This window comes from Tympanuchus pallidicinctus, unplaced genomic scaffold (genome assembly GCF_026119805.1).
Source record: "Tympanuchus pallidicinctus isolate F22 unplaced genomic scaffold, pur_lepc_1.0 scaffold23, whole genome shotgun sequence".
Taxonomy (NCBI): Eukaryota; Metazoa; Chordata; class Aves; order Galliformes; family Phasianidae; genus Tympanuchus; species Tympanuchus pallidicinctus.
This window is the reverse complement of record NW_026294740.1, coordinates 10,105,144-10,126,705: the sequence shown is the minus strand read 5'-3', so window position 1 is coordinate 10,126,705 and position 21,562 is coordinate 10,105,144. Positions and strand designations below refer to the sequence as shown.

The window sequence follows — 21,562 nt, the reverse complement described above, 5'->3', positions numbered from 1 at the left end:
CCCTGGGCAGAGTCATGCTGTGGTGTCCTGAGCTGTGCACTGCAAACAAGCAGTCGTTGTAAGCTCTGCAGTGAGTGTGCAGAGAGTTTCTGTCCTGGATCCTGTGCAAAAGCAAGCAGAGTGGGAGGGTGAGGAGAACATTGCACCTGTGTGAGCTGGTGTGGGGCGTCCTCACTCATTGACTTTATCCTGATACGCAGATAACCCTTAATTAATTCCTCTGGCACACTTTCCCGATGGGAGCAAAGCCCTCAGTGAGGAGCAGGCACACAGTGCTGGGGTGATGATGCTTGTGCTGCTCCCTCTGACCACCCCGCTGTGCTTTGCAGGATGTTGGAGTACTCGCTGGACCTGCAGAACGTCAGCTTCTCAGCGGTGCGCACTGTCCGCGTCCTGCGGCCGCTCCGGGCCATTAACAGAGTCCCCAGTAAGTTGGGCTTTGCTCCTCCGGGGATGCAAACTCTTTGTATCTACACCCTGCGGGTGGAAGAACAGACACGGATGCTTCCAACCTTCTGTTGTAGCTGTATCAGTTCCCTGTCCCTCCAACTGCGGATGGTCTGTGATTCTAAATGCTTGCCCTCTAGAAATGGTCTCTTTTCTGTCCTAAGAACGGGGCTGCTGGAGCTGGGGGTGTCCCTGTTCATTGCAGGGAGTGGAACCAGGTGGCTTTAGAGGTCCTCCCAATTCAGACCATCTTATGACTCTATGAACTGAGGTTCCCTGAACTCACCCCGTGCATAGATGAGAGCAGATTGGTGTCATTTCTGTCCCTCCATACTGGAGGTGCCAGCACTCCATTTCTTTCTCTGGCCCTGACTCGTGTGCTTAACCCAGATTCTGCTGCCCTTTCAATCAGTGCAGCACCTCCAGACTCCTGATAGCAATGTTTTCTCCCAGCTGCTGCGCTGATGGATGGCTGAATCATCTGCCACTGTCTAACGGGGGATGTAATGCACTTAATGCATTTTCACATCCCAGGCAGTCTGTCTTGGCTTCTGTGCTGCTGCGAAGGGATAGAAGTATAAGGTGGGAGCAGGGGGAAGAGAGTCTTATATGATGATAAATGCAGTAACCACAGAAAGTCGTTTCACTTAATTAGGAGCTGCGTGTGGTGGTTGCTCCCCAGTAGAGAAGGAGAAGGGAAACGTGATAGAGGAGATGACAGCAGCAGGAAGCGAGGAAAAAGTCTGAAGTATCAAAGCAAAGGGTGCAACAGTGAGACTTTCCTTAAATGAGAATCAATATTAGTGAGTGAGAGAATGCAGAAGATGGGAAAGAAGGAGAGAGATGAGCTGAATATTACAGAGATGTCAGATGAAATCAATTTTTTTGTGTGTAAATGTCAAGTCGGAGTCACCATCAATTTGTCTTTGCTACAGAACTGGCTGTTCCTGAACTTGTGAGAATAAACTGCTCGTGTTTTGAGGAAGAGAGAGGATTTAGCGTGGATGAGGGGAATTAGGAAGGGAATTTTAATATATCCCAAATGTGGAAAGAAATACAGACGAGCAAGGGCATGTCAGAATGGGATCTGGGGAAATCGGCGGAAACTTCCAGAGGGAAAGAGAACCTGGGGCGGGAGATGAAGGGTAGGAGAGAGAGGGGGAGGTAGGTTGGATGCCCAGGAGTGGGGCTGGGAGGGGTGGGGGCTTCGGTGGGGTTTGGGACCGCAGGGACTGCGGTGGAGAGGGCGAGGAGAGCGGGGGCCGTGGGTGGAGCAGGGGATGCCCCTCTTGGATGAGCGCTCCCTTCGCCGCAGGTATGCGCATCCTGGTGACGCTGCTGCTGGACACGCTGCCCATGCTGGGGAACGTCCTCCTGCTCTGCTTCTTCGTCTTCTTCATCTTCGGCATCGTGGGGGTCCAGCTGTGGGCAGGATTGCTCAGGAATCGCTGCTTCCTCCCTGAGAACTTCAGCATGTGAGTCCATCGAAAAGCCCATCCTTCTGCGTGCTCCCCGCTCCCAAATGCCACCGCGTCCCCAGCACAGCTTGCTGTGACAATTTGCCATTTGTGTCCTGCCGAGCTGCCCTTAGCCCTTGGCCGGTGCTGGGGAAGCTGTGTGATTGATAAGAGCCTCCGAAGGACCGCCAGGACAAAGAGCTCAGGCTTTATAAATGCAGCATATCATTAACTGTGACCTTTTCTGCATTTGTCAAGGCGCTGAGATCTGAACCCTGCTCAGCAGCTGGTGGTGTTTGTTGGTGTGGCATTTGCTGTCTCACCGACACCCTCGGGGAGGCTGATGGAGCTGGTCATACATTTAGCAAAGCTGCTCAGTGTGAGTGCATTGCTCCAAACGTGCTCCTCAGAGCTGACCCTATAAACCCCAAATCTCTGCCTTGCACACAGCAGGGCCTGAAGCTGGCATGGGACACCTCTTTTCCTCCCCGTGCATCCCCGAAATGAGCAGCAGCCCTCTTGCAGGCTGTGCCCTCTCAGGACAGCCAAGAGAGTCATGTCCTGCAAAGCAAACAGCAGCAAATCTGAGTGGCTCTGCTCTTTGAATAACTACAACTAAGTGATGGGTTTGGGTGCTGGTTAATTGAGCCAGAATTCCAGGGGTTTAGATGAGCTTTGAACAGCATTAAAGGCAATTCTGCAGGAATTAACGGGGCTGAACCAGGCTTCAAAGTGTCTTTGCAAGCTTTAGTGGGAGTCCTGGTGGCATTAAGGAGATGGATCCTTGCTCGGCAGGCAGCGAGCTTTGGGCCAGCTGTGGGTTATTCCATATCCCTAAAGGGTTTTTGCCATGCTTGCTATGGTGAGGCCACCCTTGGAGGGAATTTACAGCTTACCTATGGCTGAACAGGCACTGGGAAGGCACTGCTTTAGGAACCTGGGAGGTCCTTGCATGTGGATGTCCTCACGCTGTGCCCAGCATCTCCAGGAGGATGGGAGATACAGGAGCTTATGGTGACTGATTCCCATGTTAATGCAGCAGGGATGTTTCAGAGCAGCCCCGCTGGGCTAAGCCCTGCTCTCAGTGCCCCCAGTCACAGCACAGCACTTCCAGATGTAAGGAATCTCCACAACACCGGCCCTTCAAAGTGCAGAATAAAAGTCGTTGGAATGTACCGCTGCTACCGCTGTCACCATGCCAGGCTGCCCGCGCCCGCTGTGCACACCTCAGCCCTTCTGTCCACTTGCAGCCCCTACACAGTGGATCTGGAGCGGTACTACCAGACCGAGAATGAGGATGAGAACCCCTTCATCTGCTCCCAACCCCGCGAGAATGGGATGCGCTACTGCCGGAGCATCCCGACGCGCAGGGAGGAGGGCCTGGAGTGCACCCTGGATTACTACGCCTACAACGACACCACCAACACGTCCTGTGTCAACTGGAACCAGTATTACACCAACTGCTCTGCCGGGGAGCACAACCCCTTCAAGGGCGCTATCAACTTTGATAACATCGGCTATGCCTGGATTGCAATATTTCAGGTGAGCTGGCATGGAAACCGTCCTGTGGGGCAAGGGTTGTTCCTCCCCATGTGTTATGGGGCTGTGTGACCACACTGCTGAGGCTGTACATGTAAAGTAGTAGTGTAAATGTGCTGGAAATGGCAGGGAGACGGCGTGGTGCTTGCTCAGATGCCTCCGTGGATAAAAGCTTGGTCCTAGAGCTGTGGGTGCAGGAGGACTGTGCTCTTCTTTCTGCACTGTGCTGTAGTTGTCTTTAAGTCCATCTGGAAAAGAAAGACTGAACGCAGCCCTTGCAACACGGGATTGGTCTGAATGGGAGAGGTTTTTGGTTCCTCAGTGTCTGGCACTGCTCTGGGACCAGCTATGGGTCCAGCAGTGCCATTGCCTGCTCCCTTGGGGTTGTGATCAGCTGTGATGGGTTTGTCTTCCCCCTCTGCCTCACCAGGTCATCACACTGGAGGGCTGGGTGGACATCATGTACTTCGTCATGGATGCACACTCCTTCTACAACTTCATCTACTTCATCCTGCTGATCATCGTGAGTGGCCTCGTGGGGACGTGCAGTTGTGGAGTGGCCCGGAGGGGCAGGCAGAGAGCACAGTGAATGTAAAGGCTGCTCTCACGTGGGAGAGGTAGAAAACATGAAGGAAAGATGCTCTTAAACTCTGGTAGATACACTTGCTGTTGCTTCTAATACCTCTCTCTTTGTCCTCCATGCTCCCAACCCCATAGTTGCCTCCTTGAATTTAAGTTTAAAATGGGCAAATTCCCCCCATCCTGTTTTCAGATCTGGAAGGGGGGAGGTTGGCCAGGAGCTCCCCCATATCCAAGAAGCCCAACAGGCGCAGAAGGGACATTTAGGAGAGGCAGCCCCAAACATCAGAGCACAGGCTGAGAAAGGAGGAAAGGATTCTGCCCACAGCGCAGCCACAGCACAGTGTCACTGCACCCATCCACAGCAGAGCCTGCAAAGAGCTCTGGGGTGTGGGCTCTGTGATGGGCTGCGAACAGCAATATCTGCTGTGATGGGGAGCTCGTTGTCTAGACTCCCTTCAGCATCAGGAGAGAAAAATAGGTGCTTTAGGATGTGATTCATCTGCTCCTAAGGTAGACATTCAAAATAAATTAGATGCATTGCAGACCTGATGCGCCTATTTCTCTCCCAACTCTAAAGGATCATTAGGTGCCTCACTCAGATGTGCTGAGTGAAGCTGAGATAAGTGAGATGAGTCCCTCTCTTCCTGTCTAATCCAGCAAAATAGCTGAACCTCCATCGGGCCATTGGAGGGGTTTCTGATCCTCATCAGACCCTGATGAGAAGGCTGTTTTGTCTACAGCGCTTTTTGTGGTTCATCTGTTAGCTTCACCCCAAAATGAAGGAGCCCCTCACTCTCTGCATTCCCATAAGGACGCAGAGGAAGGGAAGCATTGCTTTCCTGGGTGCTGAGCAGTAATGGTGGTGGTGTGTGAGAGCCCATTAGTACATCAGAAATGCTTTGCGGTCCAGGCTGGCATCTGCAGAAAGCAGGACCTGGTGGGAGCCAGCCTGGAACTGGGATCTCCGAGCTGTGGATGCAGCCTGCTGAAGCCCCTTGCATAACAGTAACCTGCAAATCCCGTTAGCAGGGGAAAGGGATCTGCTCACAAGCTACCCACACGCTGCCAGAAAAAACGCTCCTATCAGGAAGGCTCAGCACATTCATCGTAATGCCACTAATTGCAATAATTACAACTGCCGTCTGCGGAGAGAGAAAAACACCCTCTTAAAAGAGCAAAAGCTTTTTGTCAAAATAATCTCCTCCTGCCTTTGATCTCTGACGTCCTCCGCGGAGTCCTGGCGTGAGAGTCCTGGGGGTCGGGGCCCTTACTGGGGTCCGTGTTCCTGGTGACTTGGGACCAGGCAGGGCTGCGGGGTGGGAGTGGCCGGGGCTGATGGCTCCCATCCCCGTAGGTGGGCTCCTTCTTCATGATCAACCTCTGCCTGGTGGTGATAGCCACGCAGTTCTCCGAGACGAAGCAGCGCGAGAGCCAGCTGATGAAGGAGCAGCGGGTGCGCTACCTGTCCAACGCCAGCACACTGGCCAGCTTCTCGGAGCCGGGCAGCTGCTACGACGAGCTCCTCAAGTACCTGGTGTACATCGCCCGGAAGGGCAGCAAGCAGCTGGTGGAGCTCTACCGGGTGGCGGGCGTGAGGATGGGCTTCCTGGCCAGCCCTGCCAGCAAAACGGGGGCTGAGCGGCACGCTGGCAAGCGTCGCTCCAGGAGGAGGAAGTCCTCGGTGCACCACCTCATCCACCACCACCACCACCACCACCACCACTACCACCTGGGCAACGGCAACCTGCGGGCGCCCCGCGCCAGCCCGGAGATCAGCGACGTGGACACCGGCTCTCTCCACAACGGGACCAACCGGCTGATGCTTCCCCCATCGGCCCCAAACCCCCACGTGGCTCCTGCCGCCACGGCCAGCGGCACTGAATCCGTCCATAGCATCTACCACGCCGACTGCCACGTGGAGCCGGTGCGCTGCCGGGCGGCCCTCCCGCAGCCGAGCCCAGAGGACATCCCCAGGAGCGCGGTGATGGGCAGCAAGGTGTACCCCACCGTGCACCCCAGCACCTCCCATGAGGTGCGGAAGGAGAAGAGCCTGGGGGAGGCGGCAGCGGGGGCTGGCAGCAGCACACTGAGTGGGCTGAACATCCCGCCTGGGCCCTACAGCACCATGCACAAGCTGCTGGAGACGCAGAGCACGGGTGAGTGCGGGGCTGGGGTCAGCACGGGGCTGTGGAGCAGAAATGGGAGCTCCCTCCTCATTCTTTTCTCTTTCCATTATACCTTTTCAGGGTTCCTTTCAGTCCACGTTACAGATAAAGGGGATGGATTTCGAGGTGAGGCCAATGGGAATCTTCCAACCAACCCAATGCATCTCAGCCCAAACCAGGAGGGAGGTTTCAACCAATCCAAGGGAAATGATTGTTTGTAATGAACCCATTCTCTTTCTCTTCCCAATCTCCGCCCAGTATGCTGTTTTTCCTGTGATCAGAGGGGTCTGCTCCCCACATCCCTGTGTTCCCCACATCCTTTCACTCCCCAGCTCAGAAAGACTGAAGTGGCATCAGAAACGAAGTGCAGCTTTCCCAAAGCCGGGGTTTGACACCTTTCCTGCAAGGTGCTCATTCCCCTTCCACATCTTGAGCTTTCTGAGCATGAGCCAAATGAGCTCAAATGCATTTAGCCTCCAAGAAGGGTTTCCAGGCCAGGCTTTCCCCAGCCACCACTGTGACCTTGAGCACTGCAGGATTTGGCCTTTCCAGGCAGGATGTGTACAGGGAAAGCCACATCTCATCATCCCAGAGCCCATCCTCAGATCTGGGCTCTGAGCTGCTGCAGCTCTCTGTTTGCGTTGGTGCTGCTGCATGGATTTCTGCAGCTGGTGCCGGGGAGAAAATCCCACTGCTGCCGTCATCCCAGGAGCCACCTGGCAGCTGGGAGCGGGGGGAAGCTGGGAATTTTGGAGCATCTGCAACCAGTGGGAGCAGGAAGGGAGTTCTGCTGGTGGCGAAGCTTCTGCTAATTGCAGTACCGTGTGCCAGGGCTGTGGGAGATGATTGCTTTCTGCAGCCTCTCATGGACCGTTGTATTGATCACAACATTTTGCTGTCACCATGCATGGGGAATTGCTCCTGTCCTGGCTAATGGGCTGCCCTCTCCTAAACGTTGGCATTGCAGGTCCCTGCCCAAGCTCCTGCAAGATTGCCAGCCCCTGCACCAAGCTGGACGGCAGCTCCCGCAGCCCCGAGAGCTGCCCCTACTGCCTGAAGGCATTGGCCAACGAGGCCGAGCAGACAGACAACGAGACAGACTCGGACAGCGAGGGTGTGTACGAGTTCACACAGGATGCCCACTACAGTGACCAGCGGGACCCACAGCGCGGCCGAGCGTGGGCCAGGAGCAGCAGCCGGGTGCTGGCCTTCTGGCGTGTGGTGTGCGAGACCTTCCGGAAAATCGTGGACAGCAAATATTTCGGCCGTGGAATCATGGTGGCCATCCTCATCAACACGCTCAGCATGGGCATCGAGTACCACGAGCAGGTGAGCTGGCTGCCCTCTCCCCATCCTGCATCCTTCATCCCACGTCCCAGGGATGCTCGGCTCCGTGCTGGCACCGCAGCCACGCGGCAGCTGGGGTCAGTGCAGCCGCGGACAGAAGGTCTATTGAATCCTGGGGGAGGAAGTGACAAATGCCTTCAGCTCCCTGGTGAGCGCTCCAGCAGCAGTGTGATGAATCCAAAATAGACTCATCGCAGGCTGTTCCTCCACTCTATTAGCGCAGTCCTTGCAGGCAAGAGGCGGCTGCGCTCCTGCCGAGCTTTTCCCTGTATATTGTCATTAAGAAAAGAGGTTGCCACTCTGGAGTGTCTCCATAGGGATGACAAGCTCTGCTCCCAGAAGGCGCCATCTGGTCCCTTTTGTGGCTGCATGCATGGATGCTTTGCTCCCCTACCCTGAGCCCCACGGATGCTGCACGGGCTGGGCTGGTTCCTGCAGGTGTGTGCTTTGTGCTGGGGAAGCCACGACCCTGGGTGCTGTGATGCTGCACAGCCCCGCTGCACACATGCTGGTGCTCGGCCCCAGCAGCTGCTTGGAGTGCTGGGGCTGTCCCTGCCACAGCCATCCCTGTTCCATGCCAGCCCCTTCTGGGAGCCCCCTGCGTCTCGAGTCACCGTTGTTTATTCCCTCTTCTGGCACATTCTGCACTTGCTGCATGTGGAGACGTCCCCTCCCTGCCCGCAGTGCTGGCGGTGGTGGCTGCAGAGTGGCTCCAAATCCTGTGTCCTCCTATGGCATTAATGCCTCAGTGCCTGAACGCCAGGGAGACTCGGATGTGCTAAATGTGTCCCTTCAAACCAGCGCCTTCCCCGTGACGTCCTAATGCAGTCTGGCTGGCTAACCTTTGTTTTCAGCATGCATTAGCAGCTGTGCTCCTGTAGTCCCACAGGTAGGGAGCCACTCATCACAGGGATGCTCACAGAGCTGCAGGGGAACCTTCCATGAGTCCATGTTTGTTTAGTAATGAAGCTCATCTCCTGGGAACCTGCAGGGAGACAGCGTACAGAAACTGATAGCAGTTTGTATTTCTCCTCTGAGCGCATGGAAAGTGACAGCAGGTCTGCTGTGCTGGGATTGTCCAGCGGTGGGAGGCCAAGGCTGGTCGCCCGTTCAGCATTTCAGGAGGTGCTGCTGCAGGCTACTGCTGTGCTCATGGGAACCTGCTGGGATGGATGGATGGTTGGGATGGGATGGATGGGTGGGTAGGTAGATAGGTGGATGGATGAGTGCTTGGAGGGATGGATGGATGGAGTGGTTAGGCTCCTGGCTTGTTGCCTCAAGGGCAACAATGCATGTCCTTAATTCTTTGTCTTGGAGAAAATCCTGGCCTTTGCCCCACCAGCAGTGTGCCCTGGCAGGCAGGTAGATGGCAAAAGGCAGATTTTTGTGGTGGTTCTCTGGTAACAAGGTGAAGGAAGCGGATGTGTGTGGGGGACACCAGATCCTGTGGGCGGTTGCTTTCTCTGACAGTATTTTGAAGCTACTACTGTTCCAGATTCCTTTCTCCCAGGCACTCAGAGTGCATAGCTGAGCCTGTTTTTATTAGTTCATCTGCTTAGAGTGGCGGCAGAGAACAGAGAGGTGTTTTTCTGTTAACTTGAGAAGCTTATAGTCTGCAGTTTCATAATCTGACAGTTATGAGAGCAGGAATTGGAGTGGAGAAATGCTGGGCCAGGCCTTTCTGCGGGGATGATAAACACTGAAACATGAGATTTTTCTTTTATAAGAGACCTTCCTAAATGTGCAGGTATCAGCCTCACCAAATTTATCTTCATTGGGTGATTGTTTGCAGAGAGGTGATGGAGCTCAAAGGCTACTTGACTCCGTGAATTTCTATATTAATCTCTCTGCTTATTTAATGAATATTTACCTTTTCTGTTTTGTTTTGTTTGTTTTCTACGCAAGGCAGCCCTGGGCACACCAAGCTATATTAGGATAAATTCTTTCAGGACATTTCTCACCAGCACAGTGCTTGGAGGAGAGAGGATACTCCAGCAGCTGTGTGCTGCAGGAGGGGTGGGATGGGCTGGGCTGGGCTGGTTCTGTGGGATCCCAGCAGTGTTGGGTAGGATCCAGCAGTTCTGGGACCGGCAGAACATCCTGGTGCTGGTCGGCTGAGGTCCCCACCACAGGCAGGGGGGAGAAGTGAGCTCCTCTGGAGGCTTTGCATCCCGCCTTCACATCCAGAAGGGCCCTGGAAGGCTGGGACAGCCCTCGCAGCCACTTGTGTAGCTGACAGCACCCAAAGACGGTCAGTTGGGATATTTAGGAAAATGGTGATAGCCTGAAAGCATACTGAAATTGATAGGAACCAGGGGGTGTTGGGAACACTGCTCCCACCTGCTCCTGCTGTTTGCTCGTGTTCTTCCATCAGTCATCCGGGCCAAGATGAGCACCCTGGTCCTCATCCCAGGGCTTCACCCCCCCCCTCCTCAGAACCTCTGATCCCAAACCTCGCCTCTACAGATCACCACCTACAATAACATCATTGCAGCGGCCATTTCCCCAGGGGCTGGGTTTCCTCCAAGCTCCTTCAGGCACCGCTGGGCAGCACCCTGGCTGACTGCATCACCCGGCATGGGGCCGCTTCCACGTGGCTCCGGGGTGCAGCTGGCAGGGCGCAGCCATGTGCTGTGGGCAGGCTGTGCAGCCCCCCGTGCCGCCGGCTGTGCCTCTGCCATGGGAGGAAGGCAGAGGTCCGAGCAGAGGCAGCGCTCAGCGCGTCGCTGCTGCTGGGCAGCGGTGTGAAATTTTCCATCAGGGAAACGACAAGCAGATCACTGCGGATTATTGATGTGACTGCTAAAGAGCTTGTTTTTCTACGGAGCTGAAGCGAAATGCAGGTAGAAACTGTTAGCTTTGGGTAGGGAAGTAGAAAGGTGATTTCAGGGTAGGCTCTGGGGGATTTTAAGTACGCTGCTGAACCAATCGACTGATTCGCCTTAGGGAAGCCGAGTCTCCGCAGCGATGCCGGGGCTTTGCAAAAGCTTGTTCTGCCATTGCGCGGGAGCAAAATGTGCTGCTCAACCAGAGGGCTCCTGGGCTGCACTCCCCTTGGCCCTGGCGGCGAGCCAGGCTGCACTCCACAATGTGCTGCTTTCCTTTCTCTCAAGCCCTTCCTTGGAGTGAAATGCAGAGGCTTAGCGCGAGGCGTGATGCTGAACTTCTCAGCAGGGGAAAGAATTCGGTGAGAGCTTCCTGAAGGAAGGGCTCGGGGTTTTGTTTTTGTTTTTAAAATCTGGTTCGCATTGAGCTGCCTGGCTGTTCCGATTTTCCTTGTCTGAACTCGCTCGGTATGAACTGTTCCCCACATCTCCGTTTGTTTGAATAGCACTTGAATTTCAGCCGCTGTCTCTGCGGCGTTTCACCATTGTAATGAGGAGGAGCCGTGGTGCCACCCCAAGGGTCCTCGCCGGCCGCTCCAAAGCCGCAGAGGCCACAGCGTGGGGGTTTGGATCTCGGCAGAACCAAACCTGTGGGCTGTGGGAAGGAAGAGGAAATCATTCAGACCTCTGCAGACACTTTTTTTTTTTTCTTCCAATTTTTGAAAGCAAATTGGAGGGGTGACGAGGGGGAATGGCTTTTTGGGACAGCATCCAGGGAGAGCAGCTCGTGGCAGCAGGAGGCCGTTCTCAGAGGGAGGAGGAAGGGGCCCTGCTGAGGCTTTGAGCTCAGAGCAGCATCTAAAGCTGAAGCCCTGCTGTGTCCTGCTGCAGGTGCCGGGTGTGCGATGGCGCAGCCAATGCAGTCTTGTGAGTGGTACCGCTCCCATCTGGGTTGGGGTTCAGAAGCACTTTGATCCCAGGAGGGCAGCTGCTGGGTTGTTGGAGGTGGTGGAGTCAGCATCCCTGGAGGTGTTTCAAAACAGTAGATATCTCACTGGGAGATGTGGCTCAGTGGTACGGTGGCGATGGGCTGATGGCTGGACCAGATGATCTTAATGGCCTTTTCCAACCTTTAAGATTCTATGATTCTATGTGGAGCTGCTACTTGGCCATCCCTGTGTGCCAAAATGGGGTCTTTCCAAGTGCTCCTCTGCTTGCAGAAGAGGTGGTGGAGGATCACATGAGCTGCAGCCTGTGGGGTTCCCACTGCTCAGGTCAGCCTGGACTGGAGGTGAGGTGGCACTTGGGCTGTGTCCCATTGGTGCAGGGATTCAGAGACCAGTCCTGTCCCCAGGCAGCATCCATCCTGGTGGGCAGTGCCAGCGCTGCACCACATCAGTGCCAGGCAGTGCTGGGCTCCCTTAACCCCGTGTCAGCAACCTATCCTGACCTTTTCACTATGAAGCTTGCAGTTTGATGATTCCCCCTGAATTGTTAGGTTTTGATCCAGGAAGACACTTATGCATGGGCGTGTGTCCCTCTGTACCAGGGAGATTCCCTTCTCTGGACACTGCATGCTCTTCCCAGGAGCCCGTGAAGTCCCGCATTCACGCATGTCTTTGCTTCCTAGAGACAGCTCTGCTTCCACTTTGGTGCATGTCCCATGTCTCTATTTAACTCCGTGACACATCTCCCAGCCCCGTGCCAGCTCATCCCAGCCAAGCTCCAAGCTCTGGCAGCGGCCGCGGCTTCCCCTCCCTCAGAAGCTGCTGGCTCGAAGCAGGCGACATCCCCATTTCCCAGCACTGCAGCTGCGCGGGGCACTCAGCCTGCAGGAAAACAAGGTGCCCTATAGATTTGCACGTGTTGCATTCAATTAGCTCTTGCTTCAGCAGAAATTACTCTTATTAACGGTTTGTTGTTGGAGACCAGGGGAGTCAAATCGATGCTAATGGAAGGCACTGGAGCTGTTAATCACTGGGATGGCTGCCTTCAGAACCAGCTGGCTGATTGTCACTGGGGGTAATTCCTTCTCTGGACCTCAGGGGTTCTCCCAATCCTCAGCAACATGAGGGGTTTACGAGGTCTCCTAGGAACCCTCGTCTGTTAATGGACTTGCTCCCAATCTCCTGCAGAGCTGAGCCCTCAGGTGCGCTCACAGCAGCGCCCTGCCCGTACAGCAGGCTTAATCCCAGTTTTGGAGATGGAATCTTTTGTGAATTAAAAGAGATTTCACGCAGTGGGAAAACGTTTGAGCTCTTATCAGACAATTCAGTTCTCTGCATGCGTTATGGATGAACTGACGCGGGTTTGCGACATCCCCTGAAGTCTCCTTCAGCTCTGCGGATGGGAGCTGTGAGCTCCAATCCTCCCCGGTGCTTTTGGCTCGGGGTCGGAGCTCCTCGTGCTACCCGGTCTCCCCCCACACGGCTGTTGTTTCAGCTGCCATCAGCGCCCCGCGCTATCGCTGCTCTGCCGGCGCCCACAGCAGCCTCTGCTCGGCCAAATGGCACGAGATGCATTTCTGGAGATGGCTCCATCCCCACGCGGACGGCACGTCCCTGCTCGGCAGATATCCGGCCGTTCCTCTCCGCTCGGCTTTGATGGCTGCGGTTGCGACCCCCGGCTGGGAGCCCGCACACGGCGCAGTTCGGGAGCTCCCCAGCTTCCCGCGAGCGCCCTGATTGCGGCTTCCTCTCCGCCCTCCCAGCCGTCACCTCTCGCCTTCCCCGGCTCCCCGGCGGAGGTCGGTTCGCGTCCCTCCTCAGCCCCAGTTTTCAGCTCTGTGTTATGAACGTGCATTTGCTGAAGGAAGGAAACCACCAGCGTTCCCCCGCGGCCGCTGTCAGCAACAGAGCTGGCGTTCGGGAGCTGGAAGGCGGTCTCAGCAGATCCGTGCAGATCCGTGCAGGTGCCGCTCAGCCTTCTCCTTCCCTGCTTCTTTTTGCCCTCCCTCCCCTCGGTACTTCTCAAGTACTAATGGGGAGATAAGTTGGAAACTTGGTGGAGCTTAACTAGAAATAGAGGGCTTTAAATCTCAAGTGCTTACAAGGTGTGACCAAGTGGAAATGCAGCTTTTGTTCAGCTTAAGCTCCTCCGAAACCTGGGTGCAGGGATGAGCTGCTCCGTGTTTCTCTTGCATTTTCTGGGATAATATTCATCCTGAAATCTCAGGCTGGGGGAGATGAGGAGCTCAGGCAGCTGCTGTGGCTGCGAGGATCGGGTGTGGGGCTGCAGGGCGATGGAGCAGAATAGCAGACCGTGGTGCAGTTGTGGGGTGGGTGCAGGGGCACAGCTGTGGGGAAATGCATGTTGGGGTGCGGTGGGTGGAGGAGCCGAGTGTGAGCCCTCCATCCTGCTGCTTCCCAAGCCCTCTTCCAAGAGGGAAATTCTTCTTTTTAGCCATTTTGGCAAAGGATCTGTAGGGAAAGCCTCACAGCACAGCTTGGACCTGGGCAGCGGGTAAATCCCTGTCCATCTGCTTCTTGCTGGAGCCAGCTGCCAGCTCCGAATGATGGGCAGTCAGTGTGGGACAGGGCATTTTGCTGATTGATGGCTGCTTCCCTCATCCAAATTCCTCATGTTTTCCCCTGTCTTGCTCGGGCCTCGAGGAGGACGCAGTGCATCCATCTGCACCCGCAGGGAGACTTTGGAGGGAGGTGTCAGGCTGAGGGCAGAGCAGATTCACCTGTTGTGACCTGTTTGATTTTTCTTATGTAAATATATAAATATACATATATAAAATCTGCAGGTGATGACTCAGTAAAATGTTGGTGTTTCCTGGGAAATAGCTGAGGTCGTTATTTTCTTTCTGTGGTATTTTTCTCCAGTTGCCATGGAAATGCTTTCAGGAGGGCTCTGTTCTGCAGTCGGGGAAAGGCTCGAGAGTTTGTGTGCCGTCCTGGATGCTCTGCTGGGCTCCGTGGGGCCCTCCCTGCCCCCCAGGCACCGCTTTGCACTGGAGAATGGAAGGTTTTGGTGTTCTGTTTTGTTGTTAGGGAGATAGAGGGGAAAACCACTCAAGTGCTTCTGGGCGGGATGCAGACCCCCCTTGGCAGGGCACAACCACTCCAGGTGTGCCCACACGGCCCCTGTGTTTGTATGTCCGGTGCTGATGGCCCATTCTGTGCTTCTATGGCACACAGCGCCCAAGTTAGAAGAGACCCATTAAGGATCGATTCCAACTCCTGGGTTGTGGCACAGTCACTGTGCTGTGGGGCTGGAGGAAGGCAGGAACGAAAGCCTGGTGAGCTCTGTGCAAGGCGTGCCAGGGTGTTTGGTAGCATCCCATCACCCTACTGTGGGGAGTGGGGGTGCACAGCCCACGTGAGCGCTGGGCTGGGCTTGGGGTGCTCCCCCAGCATGCGTGGGGGAAGGGAGGTGAATGGGATGGATGTTTTCTTTCTTCTGCGGACAAATTCGGGGTGTTCTGTGTGCCCGTGCCCCCAGCCCCGCTCGCCCCCCCGCTCCCCGCCGTGTTGTTTTGCAGCACGGTGTTTGTTTGCTGCTTCTCCTGCTTTATGTGCTGCCAGCTTTCATCAGCGTGCCGTGCTGTACAGCAACACACTGACACTGTGCCAACACAGAGCTAACAGGGGGTGATGTATCCAGGGCACCACGTCTGTGTGTCCGGTGGGGAGAGTGTCCTGGAGACACAATCCTGGAGTTGTGCAGGATGAGCCGATGCCTGCATCTCTCTGCTTCTGGGTGCTGCTCATTTAATCATAGGATGTTTTCATTGTAATTAGTCACTGCTGCTACTGATGAGGAGATTAGCAGACTTCACTTTAGATATATATATATATATATATATAAACATTATCTGAGATATTTGAAGCATCTGTTTGAACATTTTGTGAACAAACGTTTCCGTGTTCTTCTTCAGGCTGACTTATTTATATTTTCCTCTTCCAATATGGGGTACAGACCAAATGGATGAGGGAGTAGGGGCTGGCATGAAGAGCAGGGCTTTCAGAACATTGGAGTTGGCCACATCTGAAACTCTTCCATCTACTTTGAGATGACAGTTTTAATTCCCACTGGATGGAAAAGCCACTTCCCTGCAGGATTTCAGTGCTGCCAAAGGGAGGATGCTTCAGACACGCCTGTGATTTCCCGAAGGCAGCAGCACCTTCTGAGCAGCCTCATTATCTGTCCACGTGGCTCCTTGGGAATCCCATAGCTGGGGTTTGGCGTTGCCCCCAGGCTCTGAGTCCCTGCAGGGTGAGCATCCCCTCGGGCGGGCACACAGCGCAGCCCAGCTCCATCCCCACAGATAATTCCCAGGTGTGTGAAGGCACCGCTCATGGCACAGCGGGGATGCGTCCTTTGGAAGGGATGTGGAGCCCCATGAGCTGCGCCATGGGAATTGCCCACATGGGAGCACCCCAAGGAAACCCTCTGTGTAACTCACAGCACCCATCTGCTGCCTTGGGACCTGCTGTTTCCCAATGCAGAATAATTCTTCGGGATGCTCCTTTCCTGCGACAGCTCTGGGCTGTGCTGGGGATGCACATCTTCTGCCTGGAGAGAGGAGGCTTCCCTGCCTGCTTCAGTCTGTTTGGACCATTAATATCTCAGGTTTTTATTATTAATTCTCCATTGAGTTTCAGGAGATCCCGCTCCGCTTTCACAATGTGCGCTCAGCATCTCAGGTGTTTGGATTATTTTCCTGCGAAGGAAATAGGAAAGATCACATGGAGCAGCAGCAGAGGGCAGGAGGCTTTTTGGGTACAACCCAGTAAGGAGGAGGGGCTGGTGGGCACATGGCAGGCAGTGCAGGGCTCCCCACTGTGCCTGGAGCACACTGCTCCCTACAGCACTGCTGCTGCAGTGGTGAGAGCTCTGCTGCTGCAGCACGGGGGCACTTCTACCTGAGCTGGCATTTTTGGGAACTGATGTAGACTTTCAGCTGTTTGAAATTGTCCTGAAGTGCAGCTTGGTGTACGGGTTCCCAGCCTGTTTGTTACTTCGTGTCCGAGTTCCTCCCACAGGGATGGGATGTTCAACCAGCGCTGTGTTTCATACTGGGAGCCGAGTGTTGGCACTTGAGCTCCAGGTCATGTCAGGTGTGTGCTTGGCAGATGCCAGCCGAGGGGATGCTCATCCACCGGGATGTCTGAGGCGCAGGAAGCATTCAAATCCCCCTTTTCTCCTTTTCAATTATTTTTCTCTGTTGATGCTGCCATTTCCTGCTCTGCCACCTGGGGACTGCTGCTTTGTCATCACAAAGTCCCACCAGGACCTCCGCAGGTCCTCTGGGACTGCTGCACTGCTGAGATAACGTCAGAGCAGTTTGAGTCCCCAGCTGCCACTGCATTGGGGTGGAGGAACTCGAGCTAAACAGGCTCGGCCAGCTGTGGCTGGAGACTTCAACACACAGAAACAGCAGGGGCTGGAAGCCCATGGGGATTTAACTGTTTATAGACAGCATATAGCCATAAAACCTTTGGTTTCTTCTGTCTCTGAAGCAGAGCTGACGATGCTCTGAGCAGGACGGAGGCACCAAGCCTTTGGGCTCCCACGCTGCCTGCTGAGGCTGGGACCTGCAGCTTCTGTGGCTGTGCTGTGCTTGTGGCTGTGCCTTGGGGTTAAGTGGGGAGAAGGGCTTTGGGTTGAGATCTCCTCCTGATGATGCTGGTGGTGAAGCCTGATCCCAAGCAGACTGCAGCACTGGTTTTGTCTTCTGCCATATGTTTTCCAATTATGCCCGCCCACCTGCCACGGAAAGCGCAGCGCTTGGTGTCTGCAGGCATTGTTGGGAACCCCCTGTGAAGCGTGGCAGCAAAACACAAAAGGCATTCGTTTGGGTCCAAGATTGCTGGAAGTCAGTTTGCTGGTTTTTTCTTTTTCTGTTTTTAGGTTGCCTGGCTGAAAATCTGGGATTGGGCCCTTCTGCAGTAGTGGTGTTCAGGTCTCCTGATAGTGAGTTTTTGGGAGGTATTTCAGTTATAGCACCCAAAGCCTCTGCTCTAGAAAGGTTTAGCTTAAATCGTTTGGTTCATGACACTTTGACATAAACCTACTGCTAACGCTGCCATGATACAAAGTCCACATCTGGATTCACTCCTCAGTTTCCAACGGATGTATAAGCATGAAATATCTAATGGTGTTTTCCTTCTCTCTCCTGGGCTTCAAGTGAGCTATTGCCACGTTGTCCTGCTGCCATCAGCCTCACGTTCCCACACCTGTGCTATTTGGGCTGGCTGTGTTTCCAGGTGTATTTTCCAAATGGACAACGAACCGTTCCACCCCTTCTTTTCCAGCCAGAGGAGCTCACCAATGCCTTGGAGATCAGCAACATCGTCTTCACGAGCCTCTTTGCCCTGGAGATGCTGCTCAAAGTCCTCGTTTACGGCCCCTTTGGCTACATTAAGAACCCATACAACATCTTTGATGGGATCATCGTGGTGATTAGGTACAAACCTAGAGCTTCCCTTAATTTGGCTAGCCCATTAAAATGGAACCTAATGGTGAGTGGGCATAACTGCCTTCCTATGGCGCTTCTCTCTGCTGTAAGTTAAACAATCAGACACAGTTGCTAATAGATGCTTTGAGGTTATTTTCTGGTCGTTTCAGAGAGAGGCCCATGCAGAAAGCTATGTGTCTTGGGAGAGTCTGGGACCCAAATGGCACAACGAGTGCCCAGTTAAATAACTGCTTTTGGGCACGTGCGGAACTGTGGTTGCAGCTGAGGGCTGCTGACCCTGGGTTCAGCCCCAGGAGGCGCTGGCAGCTCCTCTCTGCCCATGGTCTCCCTCTCCCCATCTCTCTTCCCTCCGAATTCCCCCCTCTCCTTTGCTTCTTCTCCCCATGCCTTCGTGCCAGGTGTTCTCTGCCCATCCCACAACGAACTCTTTTCCTCTCAGCGTGTGGGAGATCGTGGGGCAGCAAGGCGGGGGGCTCTCAGTGCTGCGGACCTTCCGGCTCATGCGGGTTCTGAAGCTGGTGCGCTTCATGCCAGCCCTGCAGCGGCAGCTTGTTGTCCTCATGAAGACCATGGACAACGTGGCCACCTTCTGCATGCTGCTGATGCTCTTCATCTTCATATTTAGGTGGGTGCTTGGTGAGAGCCCTGCGTTCCGGGGTGTTCAGTGGGATCCCATGGGGATGCGAGGGGACCGTGCTGGGGCATTTCTGAGCTCAGAGTCCCAGCGCAGCACTGGCAGAGGTTTGATGACAATCTTCTTTTAATTCTGGCCAAATCAGACATCTGTCTTCGCGAGATGATTTGCAAGGAAAATCCTTTGTCTGGATGATTCCTTGACACCACCCTGAGACATCTGTCCCATTACATGCAGACGAGCCTGGTGCTGAGAATATTGTTAAGGAAGAGGGCAATGTTGCTAAAATAAAGGCAGCAGAAGTGGTGCTTGTGCTCTGGCACGGCCTCCTCAGAGAAGTCAAGTTCTGCAGTGGGAATGCTAGAAATAGGTTTGGGTTTGGGTTTCAACTCAAGGCCGTGTAACATCCAGTCCTCCAGTGTCCCAGTGCTGGAAGGCTGATGAAAGCTGCTCTGTGCAGTAATGATCCTTTTCCCAGTGAGGCATTTTGCTCCGAAGCACTGTTTGCTGCCACGATGCTGAACAGAGCTGTGAATAATGTGATTATGCAGGTTACTGGCCGAGAGCAGGGGAAGATAAATTATTCCTTTAGCATCAATCTGAAATGAAAGGTATTCTGTTTTCATGTCAGAATTGGAAAAGATGTGGTGAGCCCCCTGATACGCTCCGTTCAGGCTTTTCGCAGGAACCCTTTTTGTCTTCCCCGCTCAGTTTAAGTGTGTTGTGCTGAAAATTGTGTCATCGCAAAGCGGAAAGTCAAAACATTTTGTTTAGAAAGAGCTGAAACAAAATGTTGTGGCTGACAAAACACAAAGGAAAAGAAAAGGAAGGGCTCACTTTCTGAAGCCGTGCGACACGGTTGACCCAAATTCACTCTCAGTTTGCACGTTCTCTAGGAGTGCTTTTCAGTGAAGGAGTGACTCATCTTTTAAAGATGGGCTCTGCTGGAGCTGGGGGCAGCGCTGCAGGGCAGCCCCGGCTCAGCACTGCGCTCTCCTCGCAGCATTCTGGGGATGCACCTCTTTGGCTGCAAGTTCGCTTCCGAGCGGGATGGTGACACTCTGCCCGACAGGAAGAACTTCGACTCCTTGCTCTGGGCCATCGTCACTGTTTTCCAGGTACGGAGCAGAGAGCAGCCCGACCTGCTGCCCTCTGGGGCTGTGGGGTGGGGGGGTTGGCTGCAGCACGGCTCGCCGGAGCTCCTGTTGCAGGCATTGAGATAGGGACGTTAGTTACAGCTAGGGGTCACGTCCAAACCTGGGATGCTTGCCTGCAGACTGCTCACCCAGAGCAGATGCCAGCGTGCTGCTCCCTGTCTGACTTTCCTGAGGCATTTTCTCTGCAGATTTTGACCCAGGAAGACTGGAACAAGGTCCTCTACAACGGCATGGCATCCACCTCCTCCTGGGCAGCACTCTACTTCATTGCCCTCATGACGTTTGGGAATTACGTTCTCTTCAACCTGCTGGTGGCCATCCTGGTGGAGGGTTTCCAGACGGAGGTAATGTTCTCTCACTCGTGCCTTTGTTGGCTTTGAGTGTTTCAGAGCCTGCAGGCCTGCAGCAGGAATGTGATTTCCAAAGTGGGCAGCAGCACATTTACCAGAGTGGTACATGAAAAGAACTGGGGAAAAATATGAGGTCTTTTTTTTTCCCTTCTTTCTGCTTAGCCAAGGCATAGTTTAATACAGCCAGTCCTTTAAATGAAGGGCTTAAATGAAAAGCATTGTTAGCGTTAATGCAGGAGGGAGAACTCAGCGGTGAGTCAGGCACTGCAGATGGGATAACTGCTATGACAGTGCCTTTGAAACAGTTCTCTCCATGTTTGTGAGCCAGATTAAAACCCTTCCTGAAAACTTACGCAGGCTGCTGGGAGATTAGGAGCATGATTAACTTCTTTGGCAGCGCGTGCTCATGGAGCTCCTCCTGCTTCCAGCGCCGCAATGGTCTCCATTTTAAGGCACCTGGTCCTCACCCCCGCCTGCTCCACGCGGCACCCCAGGGTGCTGTGGGTTTTGGGAAGGTTGGGGGGTGAGCGTGGAGCTGCAATTTCTGTGTCTGCAATTTCTGGAGCTGCCCAGCTGGGAGCTGCACCCCAAAACGGGGACCTGCGGTGCCCACCCACCCCACAGGAGTTGTGCAGAGGGATGAGGGGCTGCGTCCTGCCGGGGACCGGAGGGGAGCAGCAGCCCAAGGCTGTTTGCTGGGGCTGCTTCTGTGCCTGTGCCTTTACATACTGTCTCCGCTGTTGATAAGCGAGCCGGAGCAGCGGAATATTATTTAAGATTTGTTGCCCCTGTGTCCTAATATCCTGCCAGCCTGGGAACAGCTATGCACAGAACCATATTTATTTTTATTATTGTTATTATTTTTGCAGTGCAATCTAGAGTTACGTTAATGGAATCGTACCAGGAAATAGCTAGAAGAAATTCTCTCATTTTTCTGTATCGTCTCTCTCTGTGTCGGTGTTTTCTTGTTTAAATGTTACTGCTGTGGCCGTTTCTCTCTGTACTCCCCCCCCCCCCCATTCAGCCTGAAGGGAAGGTCACCGCCAGGTTCTCTTCCATAGCACAGTGTTCCTTTGCCTGAGTGAGAAGGAGTAGAAGGCTCCTTGGCTGCTCGCAGAGCGATGACGGCTTCGAAACCAAACCTTTGTCTGTTCAGCCAAGCAAATTGATTCTCTGAAGGTCGCCTGAGTGGCGGAGCCCCGTGTCTCACCCGAGGCTCAGCCCTGCTGCGCAGCCACCCCTTCCTCACCGCACTGTCCCTAGGGGAGGTGCCCCCCCGGCCCCGCCGCCTGTTTGGTGCTGGAGCACATGGCACTCTGCTTGCTTTTGGCTGGCAGCGATTTCCCCCGCTCGCTTGCCGCCAGCTGGCTCCGCAGCACCGCTCGCTGTCATTCACCGCAACGCGCTGCGGTTTTGTTCCCATGACCGCAGCTTTAAGGGCGCCTCTCTGTTGAGCCGGCACCGAGGGGCGAGCGCCGAGCGCCGGGACCACGGCCCAGCACAGCCTCCTTCTCTGCCCCGTGGGCAATGGCTCTGCCCAACCACTGTGATTTTGATGGCCTTGCACCTGATTCATGCAATTAACCACTTTGCTTGCAGTGCTGTTTTGTATCGCAGGCTTTTAGAGAGG

General features: G+C 54.4%; 1 protein-coding gene across 11 annotated transcripts in view; it reads left to right on the top strand.

Moving 5' to 3' along the window:
* The window catches only part of CACNA1G (calcium voltage-gated channel subunit alpha1 G), a 107,581-nt gene that overhangs the window by 28,656 nt on the left and 57,363 nt on the right, over window positions 1–21,562 (top strand). For all 11 annotated transcript variants that reach the window (XM_052688063.1, XM_052688062.1, XM_052688064.1 and 8 more), the window contains exons 4-14: window positions 330–427; window positions 1,763–1,922; window positions 3,155–3,446; window positions 3,874–3,966; window positions 5,380–6,181; window positions 6,272–6,316; window positions 7,158–7,519; window positions 17,628–17,779; window positions 18,231–18,416; window positions 19,429–19,543; window positions 19,771–19,926. In XM_052688063.1, the coding sequence (XP_052544023.1) occupies window positions 330–427; window positions 1,763–1,922; window positions 3,155–3,446; window positions 3,874–3,966; window positions 5,380–6,181; window positions 6,272–6,316; window positions 7,158–7,519; window positions 17,628–17,779; window positions 18,231–18,416; window positions 19,429–19,543; window positions 19,771–19,926 (2,461 nt within the window). The remainder of the gene's footprint in view (window positions 1–329; window positions 428–1,762; window positions 1,923–3,154; window positions 3,447–3,873; window positions 3,967–5,379; window positions 6,182–6,271; window positions 6,317–7,157; window positions 7,520–17,627; window positions 17,780–18,230; window positions 18,417–19,428; window positions 19,544–19,770; window positions 19,927–21,562) is intronic.